Genomic DNA, 18968 nt, shown 5'->3' with positions numbered 1-18968 from the left:
CAATGGATGTGCAAATATTATGTAAGAAACTGGTATATAAAATTACCTTCTATACATATACCACTGAGTTACCACCTGCTACAACCAAATATCTGATTTGTGGTTTCAGTTAAAAAAATACTATCCTACCTAGACCTTCCAACTAATTGATTGATGAACCTCCTTTTCACATCTCCCTCGTTCCCCATATCTTTACTCTGATTGGTTGCAGCAGGGCTCATGCCTATTTTATTTCTGGTTAATCTGATTAAGTAAGAACCTGGGATTGTGATGTCAGGGCATTAGCAGAAGGAAGTAATGCTTCCTGTAGGAAGGATGACAATTTTGACCTTTTAGAAGCAGGTCATGATCTGACTGCAAGATGAAAATAGAGCAAGACAAATAATACCAACTCATTCTCCGATAGGATAGTTTAAGTAAGATTATGGCTCGTGGACTGCAGGTAAGAAAGCATAATGCACTCATTTGGTTATTTGATTGAAGGAAGCTTTGGGTGTGGGGCAAGAGGTTAGCTTCAGCAAAAATAGTAGAACGTTAGAAATACTGACTAATGAAAGGCCTTGTTTCTTATATTTACTCAGGAGAAAAACTGGCTTTCAGAACAGAGGCATCTTAACAGACCTAATTTTTTTACAAACTTAGGACATTATTTATTTGATTTTAATGTACCTATATTCATATTCTTTCATTCTGTGCTGATGAAACAATACTTATTTACGAATCTCTTTATTGTACAAAATTGATGTAGTTAATTTTGTTGGTTTTTTCCCCCCTTAAATTCAGAAGCCTACATCAGTAAATGAGCAACAGATGAGACTGAATCTAAATTAAACAACTAATTTCTCAAGTTATAAGCTCATGATTTAAAAATTTAATGACTTTGTGTGATAGTTTAGTAGACTGCTTTATTATAATGGGATGCTGCTGTATTATTTAGCATGTGCCACAAAACAAATGCTTTTTATGAGCCTGTAAGGTATATGCAGCATGTTGCTATGGTGATGTGGTGCTCCAACTGATGCAATCCTTAAGGTTCTGTTCATGAACCTTTCAGCAGACCATAAAAAATGTTTCACACATAGCAACAAACAAGATAGTAATGTAGCAGATATTGTTTGCACAAAATAGTCTCAATGAGCATAGTCGTTAACCAAATAAAGGTACTAAACTGCACTGTTGGAGTAGCTATAAGCAGTGATCACTACGCACACCTGTATGCTTCAAGATTAGCTTTATTCAATAGTTACAGTAACATGGACAAAGCTCATCCCTCACTTGAGCTGAACAAGTTGTGATGCCTCTCATCAAATGCAGCAAGAAGCTAAATTCTGAAGTTTAACTTGCTGTGCGATGAAAGCCCAATTTATAGCTGCAAAAGCAAACTGTAAGGCTGAAGTCCATTAAATATGGCAATCAGTATCATGTTTGGGCAAAAGAAAAACTGCTCAAATCGCAGGTAGGGTAGTTATTGCATTTAAGCTGCAGTTATGCATAACGCAACAGAGGTGGGGCTCTTGCAAAAAAACCCAAACACCAAAATCCAACAATAAAACAACCAACCCACCCTACAGCACTTTTGAAACTGTTTGTCATGTCAGTGACTATACTTAAAGGTGCTTTTTCTGTACTCCAAATGAAAATGATGCTTGTGTGTTCTAGTAGTCTCAAACACTGTCTTTTAACTTTGGCCAATGCTTATCATTAGGTCCTATCATCACTTCTTCTTGTTGACAGAATCCCATATCCTGTGTGTGTATTTTGTCTGTCACCACTAGCAACCTCACACAGGCAGAAATTAGCCCATTTCAAACTGGCCAACTGGGTTAATATAACATGCAAACAACAATAAGCAGTTCCGCACTGCATTAAAGCCTGCTCATAGATGCTAGTGTCTAGCCTGATCTACAGCTGATACCAGTGTAACTGCCAGTATCTCTTCCAAGATTAATAAAGGACAAACAAACTTAATTTAAAAACAATCCTTCACCTAAGCTTTCACTTTGCTGACTTCAGCCACGAAGAAAATAGTAACTAAACCAGGCAAAATAGTACTCCTGACACTCCAAACAGTGCTCAACTGCAAGACTATTCTGTAAGTCTAACTTGGAACATCAAGGCCTATCAATTCTGAGTACTTGCAGAATACAGTTAGTTCAGCCAGGATGAGATTCTATATGCATTGCCTTGTACTATGATAATCTGTTCTTTGAAATTCTTGTTCACACCTGTCTCTCTAGTTTTAACTTTAAATGAAGTAGGCTTTCATGGCCAATTTAAAATAAACAGCAGTAATTGGTTATCTCATTTTTGTGGCTGCTGTGAGTTTTACAAGTAATAACCTACTCCTGTTCCCTACAGTCTATTTTTCATTTCTTCCTAAGCACTCACTTCTCCTATGCCAAAAAAGGAGAATTAAAAACAATTCATCTGCCTAAAGAGTTTGCAGGTGTTAACTTGTTTGTTAGCAATACTTTATGCTGTTACTGCCTAGTTCATAGCTCTGTGCTGTCTATTAGCAAGCCACTGTACTGAGCTCTGTTGAATGCAACTGGTGTGTAGTTAACCTGTTTTGCACTAGTGAAGCTCTGAGCCAGCTTTGTATTTTTCTTTCAATTAGTTCTGTAATTTTTTAACAATAACAGGGCAATATTAGATGTGACAATCTCACTAATTCGAGTTTTTTCTTAACTTATTTCTAATACTTACATATTAGTCCTCTTATTGCCAATTGTTTCTACGTCATTATATTTCTTTCTTGCCTGCTTTTATACCACCACTTCATAAATGAACAAAGACCAAAGCATCCATTATGGTCTTGAAGGGTGGTAGAATCCAAAACCACAATCTGTTTGGGGCCAAAAGACTAGTCAGAAGAGAAGCCCAAATGGAGAACTTCTAGGCATCCAGACACCCCTGGGTGCAACAGCCTGGAGCCAGCATATTGAAGAGAGAACTGTAATTCTGAACCCTGGTGGCAAGTAGCTATGGCCTGTCCCCAACCATGCTGAGGAGCAATTTGCTAGCAGGGCAAACAGCACAACGAGCTGAACTGCAGCACAGCAGGTCTCTGGTTCCCACCTATGGGCACTTCTCTTCCCACTACCATCTCAAAGTTTCTCCTTTGGGGTAAGTCATCTCCCCTGTCCTCTGAGACAGCTGATGGTTGGTATGTGCTTAACTCTTGTCAAAAATTCAGTTGTGAATTCACACTTAGGAGACAGAATTTTCTCTTCTACACAATGGAAAATGATGGTCAATGCAGTGCAGCATCCCAAAGTCACCTGCTGACTGGAGATCAAGCTGTAATCCCAATCTACTTGCCTTAAATTTTAATTTTTGCTTGTCTACCACATGAACAAGCTACCGTGCTCTGCAGAAGGGGGAATGGAGAATACAAGAGGAAGTTTTGTTCTTTTGGGTTTTTCATGAGTTGATGATGGTTGGGAATTTCTTTTATAATGACTGGGACAAAGTAGTTATCTATCCATTCACATCTCAGACAAGCACACTAGCTCCTGAATTATCAGACAGATTGTAAATTGTATTGTTCTATCAAAAAGTTCAAAAACTTTCAGATATATTTTTATTTTGACACATTATTGAGGGGTGTGTGGGCAGAGGAGTCTTTCTCCACATTATCAGACACTGGAAGGTATGGCTCTGTTTTTACTCTTAGAGCTATTTCCCTTTCATTTGCAGATAAGAGATGAAGAAAGTGGCTATAACAAAAATCTATTTTGCATTCCTAAGCATTACGAAGAAGATTTAGAAAGAGTCTTCATTCCTCATGGACTCATCCTGGACAGGTATGAGGGTAAACAACAAAGAGTAGAGACAGTGATGCCAATGATCCATTTCCCTCCAAATGAAAAGACTGAGGCCCTACCCTGCATAGCCCATGAGAAACATGGAAACCCTGCAGCTGTAACACTTGTGTTATGGAGTTTAATACAAAAGGAGTTTTACAGAGAGGATTCCTCTAGATGCCAGTTAAGTTTCCATGTTATCTCAAATATCTTTAAACTTTCCTATCCTGCCTTGTTTAGATATATAGATTAAATCAACAGTATGTCAAGTGGAGTAGGCATCATCTTGTGAACTGCAAATATGTAACTAACTTTCCTGTGTCTTAATGTGGTCACAATTTACTGGTTACAAAAACCTAACAGCAAGATCAAAATTTAATATATGGACAAACAAATATGACATACAAAACAATTTAAAGGATTTGGTTGTTTGGTTTTTTTTTTCCTTCCAGGACAGAACGTTTGGCTAGAGATATCATGCAAGATATGGGAAGCCATCACATTGTTGCTCTCTGTGTCCTTAAAGGAGGCTATAAGTTCTTTGCTGATTTGCTGGACCGTATAAAAGCACTGAATCAAAATGGTGATAAATCTGTGCCTATTACTGTGGATTTTGTTAGAATAAAAAGCTACTGTGTAAGCAACTCTCTTTTCTTTGGAAAATCAACTCTTCCCATAGATTGACATTCTGAATACTGGTAGTTTACATGAAAACTCCACAAAAATTGAGTTTATGCATATATCCTGTTCAAAGCAATTCAATCTATTACACACTGAAAAGCAACTGACTTACCAATCTGCCCCAACAATCAGATGGATATTGTATATTCACTGGAATGAACCTATAGCAGAACACTTAACACAACAAAGCCAGGGTCAGGTCTCCTATGTCCTCCTCTCCAGCCCAAAGCTTCCATACAGGTTCTACTCTGTCTTTACCATGGCACCCTTTGGTGGGAGGGAGTATGGAGAGGAGCTTAGCATCACAGACTTGCTTATTGTCTTTCTCTGCATTATTTTTTTTATTCTGTATAGATAGTAATGGAGAGACTTGTTTTCATAATCTGTGTGTTGGGGAACAGGTAACTTCTGCCTGAACCAATCGTAGTTGGTCCAAGCCAATTACTGTAAAGCAGTGACTTATGCTATTTTTTTCTGGTTTATCTTCTCCCCTCTTTGAAGGCTACAGCTCTGTGCACTGATCAAAATTTACCCCATGCTAAATACAACAGTTTACAATATCCTATAAATTTTTCATGGAATTCTAAAACCAATCTGGGGTAACAAAAATAGCTGAAAGCAATGGTATCTATTCCATGAATATGGATGCACTCTTATTCCATGCAAACATCTGTCTGCACTGACACTTTACTCTCTCCTCTTGCTCTCAGCTACTTAAAAGCTGTTTTACTAAAGGAGTGCTGTGTAAAGCTGCAAGTGTCATTTGATAGGCGAAAAGCAAGAGCAGCACAGCGTTCATACACATACAAGATAACACTTTTGAGCATGTTTTATGTGACTTCCCTCTCTTCTTTCTCCTTCTAGAATGATTTACCTACAGAAGAAATCAGTATTGTTGGTGAGGAACTGTCTACACTAAGTGGGAAGGTATGAATTAGCATCTTCAGCTTTTAAGGGGAAAGAACAGTTCTTGTGTATCTTCCAGGAAGTCCATCTTTATTAAGATATTGATACTACATATTTACAGTCATTTAACTCTGGTTTAAAATGCCATGCTTTGAAACAGTGAGTAATTCCCACTGATCCCAGTGGAAACTTAATGGGATCAGTACTGAATGCTTCTAAAGATCCTATTCTACATTTTATCCCACAGCCCCCAGAAATGAACTATCTTAAACTGACTCATGCAGTATGGTTCTAGAATGCCATTGTTATACATAGAATAATATATAAAACGTGACATAGGTGGCTTTCTCACAGTATTTTATGCTTCCATAAATACTTACAGAAAGACTCTTCAGAAGGCACTAAAATAATGTGAGCAGTTAAGTGACAAGCTCCTTTGAAAATCAATTGCAATTTACCTGTAACTGAAGCTTGTAGTGCAAACTTTTCCTGGCTGTATAATTCACTGAATGTTGCCATGTAAATATTTTCTTTTCTTTCTCTCCCTACATGATCTTCCAGAATGTGTTAGTAGTAGAGGTAAGTAAAGATTGGAGTGTGGGGGGAGGGAACAACATGGACTTTTTTCTCCCCATTTTGCAAGTTAATACCTTTTGCATACAAAACAATTAATTATGTTACTGTGCTGCCACGGTTGCTGACTGGTTTTTATGCTTTAAATTAATCCACTGACAGTGTGGGTTTTTTTCTTTCAGACTTGGAGGATAATATATCTTTTTATCTCTTTCAGGACATTATTGAGACTGGCAGAACAATGAAAGCGCTACTTTCAAAACTAAGAGACAACGAACCAAAGATGGTAAAAGTTGTAAGGTATAATGATATGGCCATTTACTAATGTATTGCTATGAGAAGATACAAAAAAATCATTTAGGTGAATAGTCAGTGTATGCTAGTGGGTGTCTGTTTATTTTTGTTTGAAGTTTGGAGGAAGAGGAAGTAAAAGCAGGAAGCAATCCTTATCCAGCTGGTGAAAAACTAAGTATTTATTAAACTGGAAATTTACATATGCACTACCACCTTCATTGTTAAAGTGAATAAAAAAGGTTTCCTGGCTCTTTTTGCATAGTCCATAAAGTCTGACGGATTCCCTTTTTCTTACCTCCTTATGTTTGAAGGAAATTCAGCTCCTTCCATAGGTTTCATAACACCTTCTCAGTTGCCTCAATACTAGAATGACAACACTCAGAATTTTTCTTAATATCCTCAGCCATACACATTTTCAGAGTCTAAGAGTTTGTCAGCACTTGCAAGATGACTTCAAGTAGCATTCTAGATCTGCTTTTAGATGATCTCTAAAAGGAATTTTTTTTTAATATCCCTGTCTCTGTCAAGTAATCACGATGCTTTGAAAGAACACTTCTTGTTTTATGTACCGGCTATGCTCCTCCTAGTGACTGCCCAGGAAGTTCTCAGTTTCTTCAGAAGCACACAGGAAAAGCAAGAATGGATATGATTTTGTGGAAGAAATCGTAGTGGTGTTGCACAGCTTGTGCTCTTCTCTCTCCCTCCCTGCTAAAATCTTTACATGCCACTTGAACTTGCTTACCTGTCTGTGCTATTCTAGTTTGCTGATACATTGCTACATGAAAAGATAATGATTTGGGATACAGAATTGAAGAGAACTAAATGTAAAACAACAGAGTCGTTTGGACCTTCAGAATGAACCTAGATCAGAGCCTTCGCTTCCTCCTCAATTATAAGGCTACTTCTTTCTGTTACAATAATCTCATTGTTTTAATTTAACTGCATGACTGTAGAAGCTTATGAGGAGGGGTGGGAGAAGTGAAGTATACAGCTTAGAGCAAGACATATTCTAAAAAACATAACCACCTCTGCTCTGCCCTACAGCCTGCTCATTAAAAGGACACATCGAAGTCCAGGTTACAGACCAGACTGTAAGTATTGCTTTTTTCTGGTTGTCCAAAATATGATCTCATAATTTCACTTCATGCAGTAAGTCTGACAACTAGCATATAAGTTTCAGGAAGGCCAAGAGAAATGGGGAGAAAAAAAAAAATGTTTTAAACTGACAACCAGCTGTCCCATGCTGAAACCTCACAATGCCTTTTTTCTTTTTTTCTTTTTTCTCCCCCCCACCCCCCCCCCCCCCACCCCCCAGCTGGTCTGAGTGCAGGTTTGGCGATTTGTTAGCAGATACCAGAAACAGAATCAATCTTAACTTTGTATTGTTTGGCTTTGACCGTAAAAGGCATTTGTTTTGAGTCTGCGTTAAACTTGCCTTGTTTTCAAACTGAAAATCCCTACTGAGTTGCAGTGCATCTACTATTACACTTCTGTAAAATCTCAGTCCTTGTCTCCCTCTCCCAGGACTACTTCCTAAGTAGGTTTTAAATAATTATTTTGTTCTTAAAATGCATTCTCTTAACATTTTAATTGTATTACTTAACTGATGGGGATAGTATAGATTCTAACCTTTGTCATCAATTTACGGCTCTGATTCTTAAAGAAGCATGCTAAGTACCTTGAAAGCAACATGATGTATTTGTTAAGTATTACACTTAAATAGCTGAAGCATTTGTTGAATACAAACTGTGTACTTAAAAGCTATTTACACCACCCAAGTATAAAAAGAATTGTATTTTCTTACAGATATAGGCTTTGAAATTCCAGATAAATTTGTTGTTGGATATGCTCTTGATTATAATGAATACTTCAGAGATCTAAATGTAAGTACATACATGTGTGCCTTGACTGTTACATATATGACTGTTACCACAGGTAAACAGCAAGAATATTAGCTTATACTAGGAGCTTCTCAACAATTAACAAAACTTCAAATCTGACTAGAAACTTCCATTAAAAGGGCAAAAACATTATTAATGTGCCAAGCTGATAATTCAATGTAAATGCGTAAGAACTTGTTTATGCCTCACCTTTTTATGAATCTACTCCACAAGTCTCATGGCCCACCTGTGTTGTAAGATATTTTGAATCCTCCAGGATGGCTGACAGCATACAATCTGCTGGCCCCATCTGAAAAGAAAGTAACTTGTAATTTGGCTTTAATTTGATGTTTGTCTGTCTTAGTGAAATCCTATGTTGCTCTCTTCTAGCCAAGTCTTTAAGATGGCTGTGTGTGGACTGTGTGTGAAGGTTTTTCCTACACTGAGTAACATGTCCATCAGGATCTCTTTTCCTTTATTCCATTGCAGTCTCCTTAGGCTGAACCGAGTAATAGACTTGGAAAGAGCGTAACTGATAGAAAGAGCTGATCTTTTTTTCCCTCCTTAGTTTTCAAAAGTACTTTCTTAAATCTGGTTAAGTGGAAAAGTTTTCCACTTCAAAGTCTTTTTAATAAGACAAACCAGTTCTGTTAAAAGACATATAATGGATCTATGCTATTGCAAAGCAATATGAAAAGGATACAATAATTGAACAAACCTGACCTCTTCAGAATATACAAATGTATAAATTACAGATGAGCTTGGAAGCAATATTCACATCTCAATTTTACTGCAAATAGTAAACTTGCAACCAAACTCACAAACATTACTGTTCTGGTGTGTTTTCCTTACAATGCCACGAATACGACTGAAAATCATTCTTGCATTTTCTTTGAAGGTACAGATTGACTAAAGTTGTACTTTTATTTTTTTAGCACATCTGCATTCTGAAAGAGAAAGCCAAAGAGAAATATAGGATCTGATAACATCAGTCTTCTGCAACAATAGTTCAGTGGCATGTACAGCTGTGTGGATGAATAATAAGTAATCTACTAATTGTGCTCTTTTCACTGGAGAACTACATTTTCTGATGATACTACTCTATTTTTTTTTTCCTGTAGCAATTACGTAAAACAGCTTAAGGGTGAATGAGTTCTGTTCAGGTTTCACTGAAACTTGAACAGAACTCTGGCCATAAAATGGATATTATATTCTCCTGGAATGCAGCCAGGACCTGTACATGTGTATGTAATTATGCTTGGGTTTTAATTTACTACATGAAGTAACACATTATGCATACTGTATATAAACTGCACTTATTTTTACATGTGAGCTTGTGTGTGTAAATATATACAGCAGTACTTTATGTAACAAATTATGTAACAAATAGGATGAATAAGCATTTAAGGGCTTGAGGTTAAGTCAACTCTACAAAGCACATACCACATGGAAAACACATTTGGTTCTTTAGCTTAATGGAACAAAAAAAAGTAAACATTAAGGTAATTACACTGAGATTAGTTCTTATACATTCCATGTAATGTGGGGTGTTGTGTCTTGTTTTTTGAGTGATCCCATGTTGATTGTACCATTGTGGTGTTACCCTGAATGCAGGTTAACGCTCATTACTAGCTGTTAAGACTGGATGATAAACCACTATAGCAGGAAATTGTTTCTGCTACTTGTGTGTCCCTAATGAGAACTGGAAGCTAAATTTTACTGCCCAGAAACTGCGCCAAGCTTAAGGCAGTCTCCGACACCTCACTGCTTCCTACCTGGACTAAATGATTAAACAAACTCTTGAGACCTTGGGTTCTGTTGTTTGTTTTTTTTCTCATTAAGAGTACCGAGCTAGGTGTCTGTGTTCCAAGAAGGTCTGTTGATATCCTTTAGCTTTTAAGAGTCCTGTGCTACAGGTGACTAGGCTTTGACAGGTGCGCCATGCTGCTTTCCGGAGCCCCCCGATAGCTGGAGGCTGTGCTCTGTCATGTTGGCCGCCCCTTAAAGCGATGCTAGCGCCTGTATGAATGGACTGGCAGCTAACGCCGCCGTTCTCCGGGTAAACCTAGGCAGGGGAAGCTGTCGCCGACTGCTCGCCGGCCCTGGGAAGGGACCCCGGCCGCGGCGGCCGTTCCCGCTGAGCCCTCTCCTCAGAGCCCGGAGCGCCCTCGCCTCAGCGCCCGCCTCGGGGCGCCTCACGATCCCCAGCGGCAGCGGGAAAATCGCGCGCAGGCGTCCCGTGAGGGCCCCCTCGCGTGGCCTGCCCATCGCCAATCAGACGGCGGAGCCCGGCGATCTCGCGTGTTGATTGGAGGGACTGGCCGTCGGTCACGGCGCGGGGCGGGGTGTGTGTGTGTTGGCGGGGGGAAGGCGACGGGGAATAGGAAAGTCTGCTCTCGGGTCAGGGGTGTCAAAGATGGCGGCCGCCGAGCGGGAGGACGGGCTGGGAAGGTAGCCGTCGTCCCTGGCCTTTCTTCCGCTGTCCGTGGGTGATGCCCCCGCCCGCAGCGGCGTCCGCAGCCCCCGCTCGCCCCGCCGGCTGCGGGGAAAGCCCGGCAGGAACGCGGCAGGGAGGAGAGCCCTTCCTGGGCCTTGCGGGAGGCCGGGGCGGGGGGGAGCGTCTACAGCGGTCACCTCTCGGCCGGGGGCGGACAGCCGCCGCCGAGCCCTGCCCGGGTCCGCCGGCAGCAGGCCCGGGCGGAGGGGGAGGCGGTGAGCGGTGTGTCAGCGGCCGAGCCGGTGGGGCTGCCGGCGCCCGTTAAGGTTCCGCCTTGTGGAGAAACACGTCCCCGTTGCCCGCGGGGTGCCGGGGTACAGCCTGGGGGTGTCACGGCGGTCCTCTCCGTTTGCTTCTAGAGAGAGCATAAAAGAGAAAGCCAGGCTCCGCTTGAGGGAGTTCGATGTCGGAGACAGATTTTCCCACTTGCCGCTGCCCAAAGCCTCCGTCCTCCTGCCGCTGATGGTGAGGGAGGGGAAGCTGCACTTGCTGCTGACGCTCAGGTCGATGCAGGTGGGTGAGCGGGGGCCGGGGCCCGCCGTGCGCGGAGCCGGGCTCTCGGCGGGATGGCGTACGGGCACATCCTCGCCGGGTTCTCACTCGGGGGCTTGCGCAGGTCCCATCCTCACCACGTCTTCTAGAGCCTGCTTTCCAAACTTCAGTCCAGGCGGCGTGCCGAAGGGTACAAGCAGGTGTTTTTACACGCCGATGAGTCTGGGACTTGGGTGCCAGAAAAACGCTGGATACCCAGAAACCTGTGACAGTAAAAGATGATTTCCAGATCAGAAAAGGAAATTTTGATTGCTTACTATGAGTTAAATAAGAAAACTGACAATGCGGTGCAGCTTTTGTTAAAGTGACTTTTGAATCTGCATTTAATGTTACTCTTCTCTCTCCTTTCATCTATGAAAGGAAAGGCAACAACCTAAGTCCCCCAGAACTCTTCTGCCAGCATTTTGTTTTCTTCTACAACTCTTTGCTTTCCACCCCACCCCCAGCCTGATCATCCGCCTGTATTTAGAGATTATTTACTTGTCTGTTTTTCTGTTGCTGCAAAATGGAAGGTTTTGGGGGTCTTAGAAATTTTAAGACCCTAATAATTACAGTTACTTAGCTGATAAACTGTAAATGGGCTTTTTCTGATCTTTGATGCGCAAGCCTATTACTATAACGTACTTAAGGGTACATTATTTAAATGTGTATTTCAGAAGTTCTTGCTCTTACCTTGAGTGTTTTAATCTCACTGTTCTAGTTGTCGTTCTAGATTCATCCGTCAGTCTCTTATGCAAGCAAGATGATGAAAAATATAAATTTCGAAGTATTAAGGCAGAATGTATGGTATGAATTACACAGTAGTGTACAAGTGATATATGTATTTCTGATAGTGAGTGTTTATGGATTAGTTGGGTATAGGCCCAACTTTTTCGTGTGTAGCTCTTGATAAGGCACGTTTCTTCTGACCTGCAGAAACCTCTTAGCACCATTTCCAGCTTCTTTGACTGGAAAGATAAATCAAACATAAAGTGATACTGCAATATGAACAAGCGTCTGTGTGGATCTAGGAAGAAATGTAAAACTTGGTATGTTTAACAGTAGTACTGCTTTAAATTCTAGCTGAGAAGATCACCAGGGCAAGTGTGTTTTCCAGGAGGGAAAAGTGAAGCAATTGATAAAGATGAAATTGATACTGCTCTCCGAGAAGCTAAAGAAGAAGTGGGACTCCAGCCAGAGAAGGTGGAAGTCATCTGTAGGCTTGTGCCTGGAATTGATAAAGTAAGCAATAAACTAAGCAAGTCAGCATATCATTAGAAAATAAGCTTGGGTTATTTTCTTTTGTAAGGTTAATAGTGACCTTTTCAAACCTGTAACTGTAAATAAGCACCGCTTCTTAGAGCGTGCAGCCTGTGTTGCCAGCAAAGCGAAGGGAAGAGATTCTTGCTTCGCATTTGGTATTTGTGAGACCACATTTGGTGTACCACATCCAGTTCTGGACACACTGGAGTACCAGAAAGACGGTGCTAAGCTGGCGAGAGTTTAGCGGAGAGCCACGAAGATAGTAAGGGGGCTGGAGCACACGGATTATGAGGAGAGGCTGAGAAGTGGGTTTGCTCAGCCTGAAGAAGAGAAAGCTAGTAGGGGATCTAGTTGGTCTCTTCAAGTACCTCCTGGGTGGTTATAGAGAAGATGGCACCAGGTTCTTCTTGAGACAACAGACACAAGCAGCAATAAATGAAATTTTGATGAGATGCAAGGAAAATACTCTTTACCATGAGGTTAGCCAAACACTGGAACAGATTGTCCTGACAGACTGTATAATCTCCATCCCTGGAGATACACAGAACTGATCCAGACAACTCCCTCAGCAGCCTGATGTAACCTCAAAAGTTTTCTCATTCAATATCCTGCTGAAAGCAGGGTTAATTCAGGCAGAAAGGGACCTCTGGAGGTTTTGTGGACTGTGATTCTGTATGGAACTCTAGCAAGGAGACTTCTATTCTGGAGGTGTGGTCTTTGGAGTGTAAGTCACTGTAAATTAACAGGCTGCCAATTTCAATAACAATATTCAGTGTTAATAGGATCAGTTATCCCATAGTAAAGGGGGTTACTGACTTTATTTTTGTTCTTCAGGTAACAGTTTCTCTTTATTAATATGCCTACTGTTTGGGTTTGTATCTGTTAGCCACTTACTGTTAGCAATATCCTCCCCCATTAAAAAACGAAAGAACTAGTTTTAAAATTGTATTGCAAAACGCTTTGTTTCTTAAATTATATTTTCTGTACCGATAACTTTAAAGCCACATAGTTCAAAGGCTATATGTAAAAAGGATCAATTTAGTTTTTATAACTCGTTTTAGTGTTTTCCAGCAAATGGCCTCAGTCAGTAAAAAAGATCATGTGGTTTTGGACCACAAAAATTTTACCCGTCGGATTCTACTTTGTCTTCTCTGTGCGTACATTCCAAGTGATTCTGACTTGGGTGGAGTCTCTCCAGACTGGCATCAAATAGCACAAATGTTGAGTTTTGCTGTTACTGCTTTCCGATGAACAGTGATGCTTTGTTGGTATGCATAAATAGAAGCAGCAACGTATCTTAAAAAATTTTGGTGTCCTCTTTATGCAAGCTACTATTTCAATAGATTTTGCCTCCCTATGGAAGAAGGGATTATATTTAAAATAAAAATGTCCATAAATGAGCCGTTCCAAAAAGTGTATATATTTTGTAACTAAATATACTTTTATCATATTTCTGTATCTGTAGGAAAATATTTCTATATCCTAGGAAAATAGATAGAGAAATATGATAAAGCATAGGTGATTTGGGAAATTTGAATTAATATTGGAACTCACCCAAGTAAATAAGGAAGACTTGTGAGAGAGCATGCATGTTTTTTATTTCTGTAGCAGATTGACAAACCTTTTTAACTGCTATATGATTATACAGGATGAACAGAATATTGTTTATCATGTTTAACAAATATAAAAAGAAAATCTAAAATTGATTAAAATATATTTAAAATCAAATATAAATATCTTGCCATTAGAGGGACTAAATTGCATTACAGTTAAGAATATTTCATAGGTTTCTTGTACTCATTTTGTAACATCTGAAGTGTCTTTATTTTAAAGAACATTCTTTTGCTTGGTACAAACTTAGTGTTTGGGGGGTTTTTGTTGTTTTTTCTTCCTTTTAGATGAATCACTTGGTAACACCAGTTGTAGGATTTATAGAGGATACATTCCAGGCCACTCCTAATCCAGATGAAGTGAGCGATGTTTTTGTTGTGCCATTGGAGTACTTTGTCAAGCCCTTAAATTACAAGACCTTGCCTTATAAAACTTCAACTGGTTACTTAAGTCAGATGCACTGCTTTATATATGATGACCATGAACATAAAATGTCGTTCAAGATATGGGGACTTACTGCACACTTTGCTGTATTTCTTGCTCTTGTAATTTTTGGAAAGAGACCTACCTTTGAAGTTGATTATGATCTTGACGACTTAATTGCATCCTCTGAGAAAAACTTCATGAATTTATATGCATCCTTATACAAAAGAAAGAAGAATAATTTATGACAAACTGGTCTGGCAATTTATATTGAAGGAGGAAAAGGGTTTTTGTTACTTTCCTTTGTACCTATGATTTGTTTGAATGTCACACTTGAACTTTTTCTGAATTGGGGACTTACTAAAATTTATTTTTAAATAATACTTTTTAAGCTGACAAACCGTAACTAGATTCATATAATTTTAAATCTGTTTTAGAGTTGCCACAAGCACATGGTATTTTTGATGGACTTTATATACAGTTTTGGAAGATCTGTTTCAGTTTCTGCCTTTGTTTTGTGTGATCTAAGTCACTTCCTGTGGTTTGCCTTCTGTATAATGAGATAATACTATTTTATCTGATTTTTGTCTGTTTGAATTAGAATGTGAAAACTTTTGGGGGTCTGTCTGTCTGTCTCTCGCTGTGTGGCATACTACGTATGGACAACATAATGCATACAGTCTTTTGTGGTATCTTCAAGCACTTACAAAATGCACAATAAAAATATAAAAGGTGGCAAGTGCTTTCACAATCTTGTTTTGTTTTGGTTGGGCTTGTGGAGGGAAGAGGGAGGTTTAATGAGTTCTATTGCTCTTGCTCAATTTAACATTTCTCACGAGGAAATTCTGTAGGCTATGGAAAACTTAGTATACAGGCAACAGTACTGAACTTTGCTTCTCAGCATCTTGTTAGCATCACTCACTGAGCTCCTATAGGGAGTCATCTTAAGGAAAGAAAAGTAGAGTTTGAGTATTCATGAGGACTAAAATGCTTATCTAGAGTTGAACCTTTACCAGTCAGCCTGGCAATGTCGGATACACGGTGTTCTTTGTGCTGTGAATCCTTGTTTCCTCACTGCTGGTGAACTAGAAGCTTATTCGTAGTGGTCGTGATCTTACTGCCAAATGGTTAAGTTTTTAAAGGCGCACTCGACTTAGGCTGGATTTGAGATGTAGTTTGCAAGTAAACAAGTTACCAGTCCTTAAACGGCTGATCTTCTCTGAGTAAGAAGTGTGAGTTGAAAGCATTCAGTGTCTACCATAATCCTGTGCCCTAGTGCTAGTCTTGAATAAGATGAAGAACACCACTCAGTTGTTCTGGGTGTTTGCACTTTGTGCTCCCCCCCTCCATTCACTAACGGATACAAATGTGATAAAAAAGTTGCTGACAATTCCTATGAACTGTGCTGTAATTGAGCAGAAGTCAGATTTTTACATTAAGCAGCTTTTGTATACTTGAAGTTGGCTGTGACTTCAGCAAAATGCATCCTTTTTACAAATAAATATTTCCCAAGTATGGCTTGAATAGCTAATTATGATTTTCTAGGAAACCAAATTTTGGTTTGTTGTTTTTTTTTTTTTTTTTTAAGCTTCTCCTAATTGCATCCATAACATTCTCCGGCTGCTGTGCTAGGACAGTAGCATTTAGGCACTGAAACACCAGCTTGTGATTGGTTGGTAACAGCAGCATGACCTTTTACTGAAGAAGAGAAAGATGCTGGAGTTGCACTCGGCTGACAGATGTGTACCAAAACAAATCAAGGCTAAAATCAGTGCAAATCTTCTTGCAAGGACTGAGTTTCCCTTTGCCTCCTCTCCCTGCTGTAATTGCGCAATACTTTAGTATTTGTCTCTTCCCAGAGGTAATTCAGTGGTAGGTATTCTACTACAGTATTCTGCCTGAAACATTCTTTATGCTGTGGCATTAAAGAAGTACAAGATTGGCAGTCAGAATACTGGGTTGGAAAAGGCCTCAAGAATTAGCCTCATCTCTTGCCACCTAAAGATGGAATCAGATACGTGATATTCTGATAAATACCTAATTTTTTCTTAAGCTTCCCTGGACAATCCATTGTGGTCCTTTAGCCACGCTTTACAAAGTTTTTAGTTGTACCAAGGAACACTTGATTCTTGTTCTGTACATAGCAGAATGGTGAACAGCTCACTTCCTTAGTTACTTTCTGCACTCCTGAAAACTATATTACTGTGTCTTCCTAAGGCATCTTGAAACTTAATGATCAGATTCCCTCAGGGGTTTTTTTGTCAGTCACTTTTTCTATATGTCTTGTCATTTTTGTTGCTTTCCAGAATCTTGAGTGAACCTTCCTCCCCCATTTTCCCCCCCTATCAAATATGTGATAATCAAACCTGATCTTAGTATTCTAGTTAACCATTTATTTGGGTTGGACAGGACAGGATTACTTCACTGCTCCTTTTTATATATCCCACTGTGATTGCTATTTGTGAAGCAGCATATTGACTCATATTCCACTTCTTCCACTAAAGTTGTCTCATCCTTTTCTGAAAACACCACCAATTGTTCCTGTATTTCTATTTATTGCATTCCATATTTGAACAGTTGATTATTCCTACCAAACATACCACTTTGCACTTGTCCTTATTGAATTACATCCTGATTTTTTCAATGATCTACTAGTGTGTTTTTCAGACATTTCCATTTTGCTGTTATCCTCAAGTTTAATGAATATATTTTCTGTTTCATTTACAACTTAGAGTAAGCACACTCAGAATGGCTCTCTGCAGAATCCCAATTGGTAATTGCCACTTTGACAATGAACTACTAACTACCACGTGTGGTTTTCTAACCAGCTGTGTAACATACTGCTATTGGTTTCATGTAGACCAACCCTTCTTAGGTTGCACAGAGGAACGTTAGGCAGGGCTATATCAAAAACTCGAGTATTTGTAGTTCTCCTTATACACCAAGCCTGCTACCTGCCCCACAGAGGAGGTAAACACATTTGTCAAAAAGTTCATATGAAAAAGACAACAGTTGCTACATATGTTCTTGTTAATTAAAGTACTTACGTAAAGGTTATTTGTTCTGATATCTTCCCAGGAATTGGAACAATTTGTATGAGTTCCCCAGTTCTTTCATAGGGCACTGTTTGCCTTTTCCCAGCCTCTGACAGGGAAGAGGATAAAGTTCCCTAAGTTTCAAAGATAATTGCTAATAATGTTGAGATTGGTTCTTAAGAGAATGGCTGTCACATTGGGACATTTCAAAAGATTTGGCCAGCTTGAACATTTTAGCATATCTAAATACTATCAAACCTTTCATATTCCTACATTAGCTCTTTTGGCGCCTATGTTAATTATACTTGGTATCAGTTGACTTTTTAAGTTTAAAAAGTTCTTTTTTTTGCTAGGATGAAATCCTTGGAGAAGTAGTAGCCACATTTATGAAGAACAGCTTTATTTTTCGTTATTAAACACTTGTGAAATTGTTAAAACATTTTTAAAAGCTTAACTTTAAATCCTTCATCATATTATTCATATCCTCAGTGTTTTCTCTCAATGCTAATGTATGCAGGAAAAGTAACTAATTAAAATAAGAACATTGTTAATTAAAATAGAGCAAAGCAATTAGCCCTTTGATTAGTAAACAAAGCAGGTACCAAGAGACATAATTACTAACTTACTATCCGCCTCTGTTCTCAGCAGACTTTTTTCTTTTTCATCTCTCCACCAGATCTGGCACAGAAATTGTACAAATTGTACAAATTCAAACCTTAGTTTGTTTTTATTTCTCCTTTTTTTAAACGTTATTGTGTAGAACTGTAAGGAAAACAACAAGTTACAGCTGTTGCTCCTTTTAGCTGTTGCTCCTTTTAGCAAATGAAAATCTTGTTGATTTTTGAATCAAATCAACCATTTGAACTACCTGAAAAACAAAACTTACAGAGGTCCAACCAAAAACCCTTGAGTGATTTGCAGTAAAACCACTGGGCCCTCATGCTTCACGTTATGCATCCTACATAATTTTACTGAGATAAGTTTTGAAATTAGGGAAGTACTTTCTTAACTCAAAATACTCGTTCTTTATTTAGATATCCATCTGGGATTTGCCCAAAAAACTTGAGCACAAAAAGAATAGAAGGAAATTTAAGTGCTTGTTACTAAAACTGCAATTCTGCAAGTCCCACATTTACTAATGGGACATTGTTTCCTTGTGCAATCTTTGGATAAAATTCTTCCACAGTTCTTGAGGCAGGAACTAGAATATGACTCCCTCCAACCTAGGCAGCCCTCCTAACCAATCCAGGTCATGTTTGTAGTCTCTTTCCTACTTTTAAGAGGTAAGGAGTGGAAAGTGCCCCAAGCAGAGTATCATGAAGTCTGGCGATACAGGCATTTCTCAGGATACTACCTCTGAAGTATGAGAGAACTGAAAGTGTGTAACCCTCACCCCTCCTGGGTAAGTGCCCTGTGTAGTTAAATAGTGTATTAAAGGGAAGTTGCAACTGCTCTGCATCTCATGTTT

General features: G+C 39.3%; 2 protein-coding genes across 2 annotated transcripts; both read left to right on the top strand.

The window, feature by feature from the left end:
• Window positions 1–286: 286 nt before the first annotated feature.
• On the top strand, window positions 287–9951 carry LOC115346134 (hypoxanthine-guanine phosphoribosyltransferase-like). Its single transcript, XM_030025836.2, has 9 exons — window positions 287–442; window positions 3700–3806; window positions 4259–4442; window positions 5352–5414; window positions 5955–5972; window positions 6184–6266; window positions 7305–7351; window positions 8067–8143; window positions 9076–9951. The coding sequence occupies exons 1-9, from the start codon at window positions 425–427 to the stop codon at window positions 9121–9123; spliced, it is 645 nt and encodes a 214-aa protein (XP_029881696.1). The 5' UTR covers window positions 287–424; the 3' UTR covers window positions 9124–9951.
• A 556-nt stretch (window positions 9952–10507) lies between these two features.
• On the top strand, window positions 10508–15200 carry NUDT7 (nudix hydrolase 7). Its single transcript, XM_030025835.1, has 4 exons — window positions 10508–10591; window positions 10997–11150; window positions 12252–12410; window positions 14330–15200. Exons 1-4 carry the CDS (start codon window positions 10557–10559, stop codon window positions 14711–14713), a joined length of 732 nt encoding a protein of 243 aa, XP_029881695.1. The 5' UTR covers window positions 10508–10556; the 3' UTR covers window positions 14714–15200.
• The last annotated feature ends 3768 nt before the right edge of the window (window positions 15201–18968 follow it).

The sequence above is a fragment of the Aquila chrysaetos genome, chromosome 9, assembly GCF_900496995.4.
Source record: "Aquila chrysaetos chrysaetos chromosome 9, bAquChr1.4, whole genome shotgun sequence".
Classification (NCBI taxonomy): domain Eukaryota; kingdom Metazoa; phylum Chordata; class Aves; order Accipitriformes; family Accipitridae; genus Aquila; species Aquila chrysaetos.
Note: the sequence above shows the minus strand (reverse complement) of the source record. Positions and strands in the feature narration are given on the sequence as shown.

What these genes read in the sequence shown, in the direction of transcription:
- NUDT7 (XM_030025835.1), top strand. Translation starts at nt 10,557, where the DNA reads ATGGCGGCCGCCGAGCGGGAGGACGGGCTGGGAAG. An exon ending in CGGGAGGACGGGCTGGGAAG is followed by an intron (nt 10,592 to 10,996) that starts GTAGCCGTCGTC and finishes GTTTGCTTCTAG; the next exon opens with AGAGAGCATAAAAGAGAAAG. An exon ending in TTGTGCCTGGAATTGATAAA is followed by an intron (nt 12,411 to 14,329) that starts GTAAGCAATAAA and finishes TCTTCCTTTTAG; the next exon opens with ATGAATCACTTGGTAACACC.
- LOC115346134 (XM_030025836.2), top strand. An exon ending in TTAGAATAAAAAGCTACTGT is followed by an intron (nt 4,443 to 5,351) that starts GTAAGCAACTCT and finishes TTCTCCTTCTAG; the next exon opens with AATGATTTACCTACAGAAGA. An exon ending in TCCAGGTTACAGACCAGACT is followed by an intron (nt 7,352 to 8,066) that starts GTAAGTATTGCT and finishes ATTTTCTTACAG; the next exon opens with ATATAGGCTTTGAAATTCCA.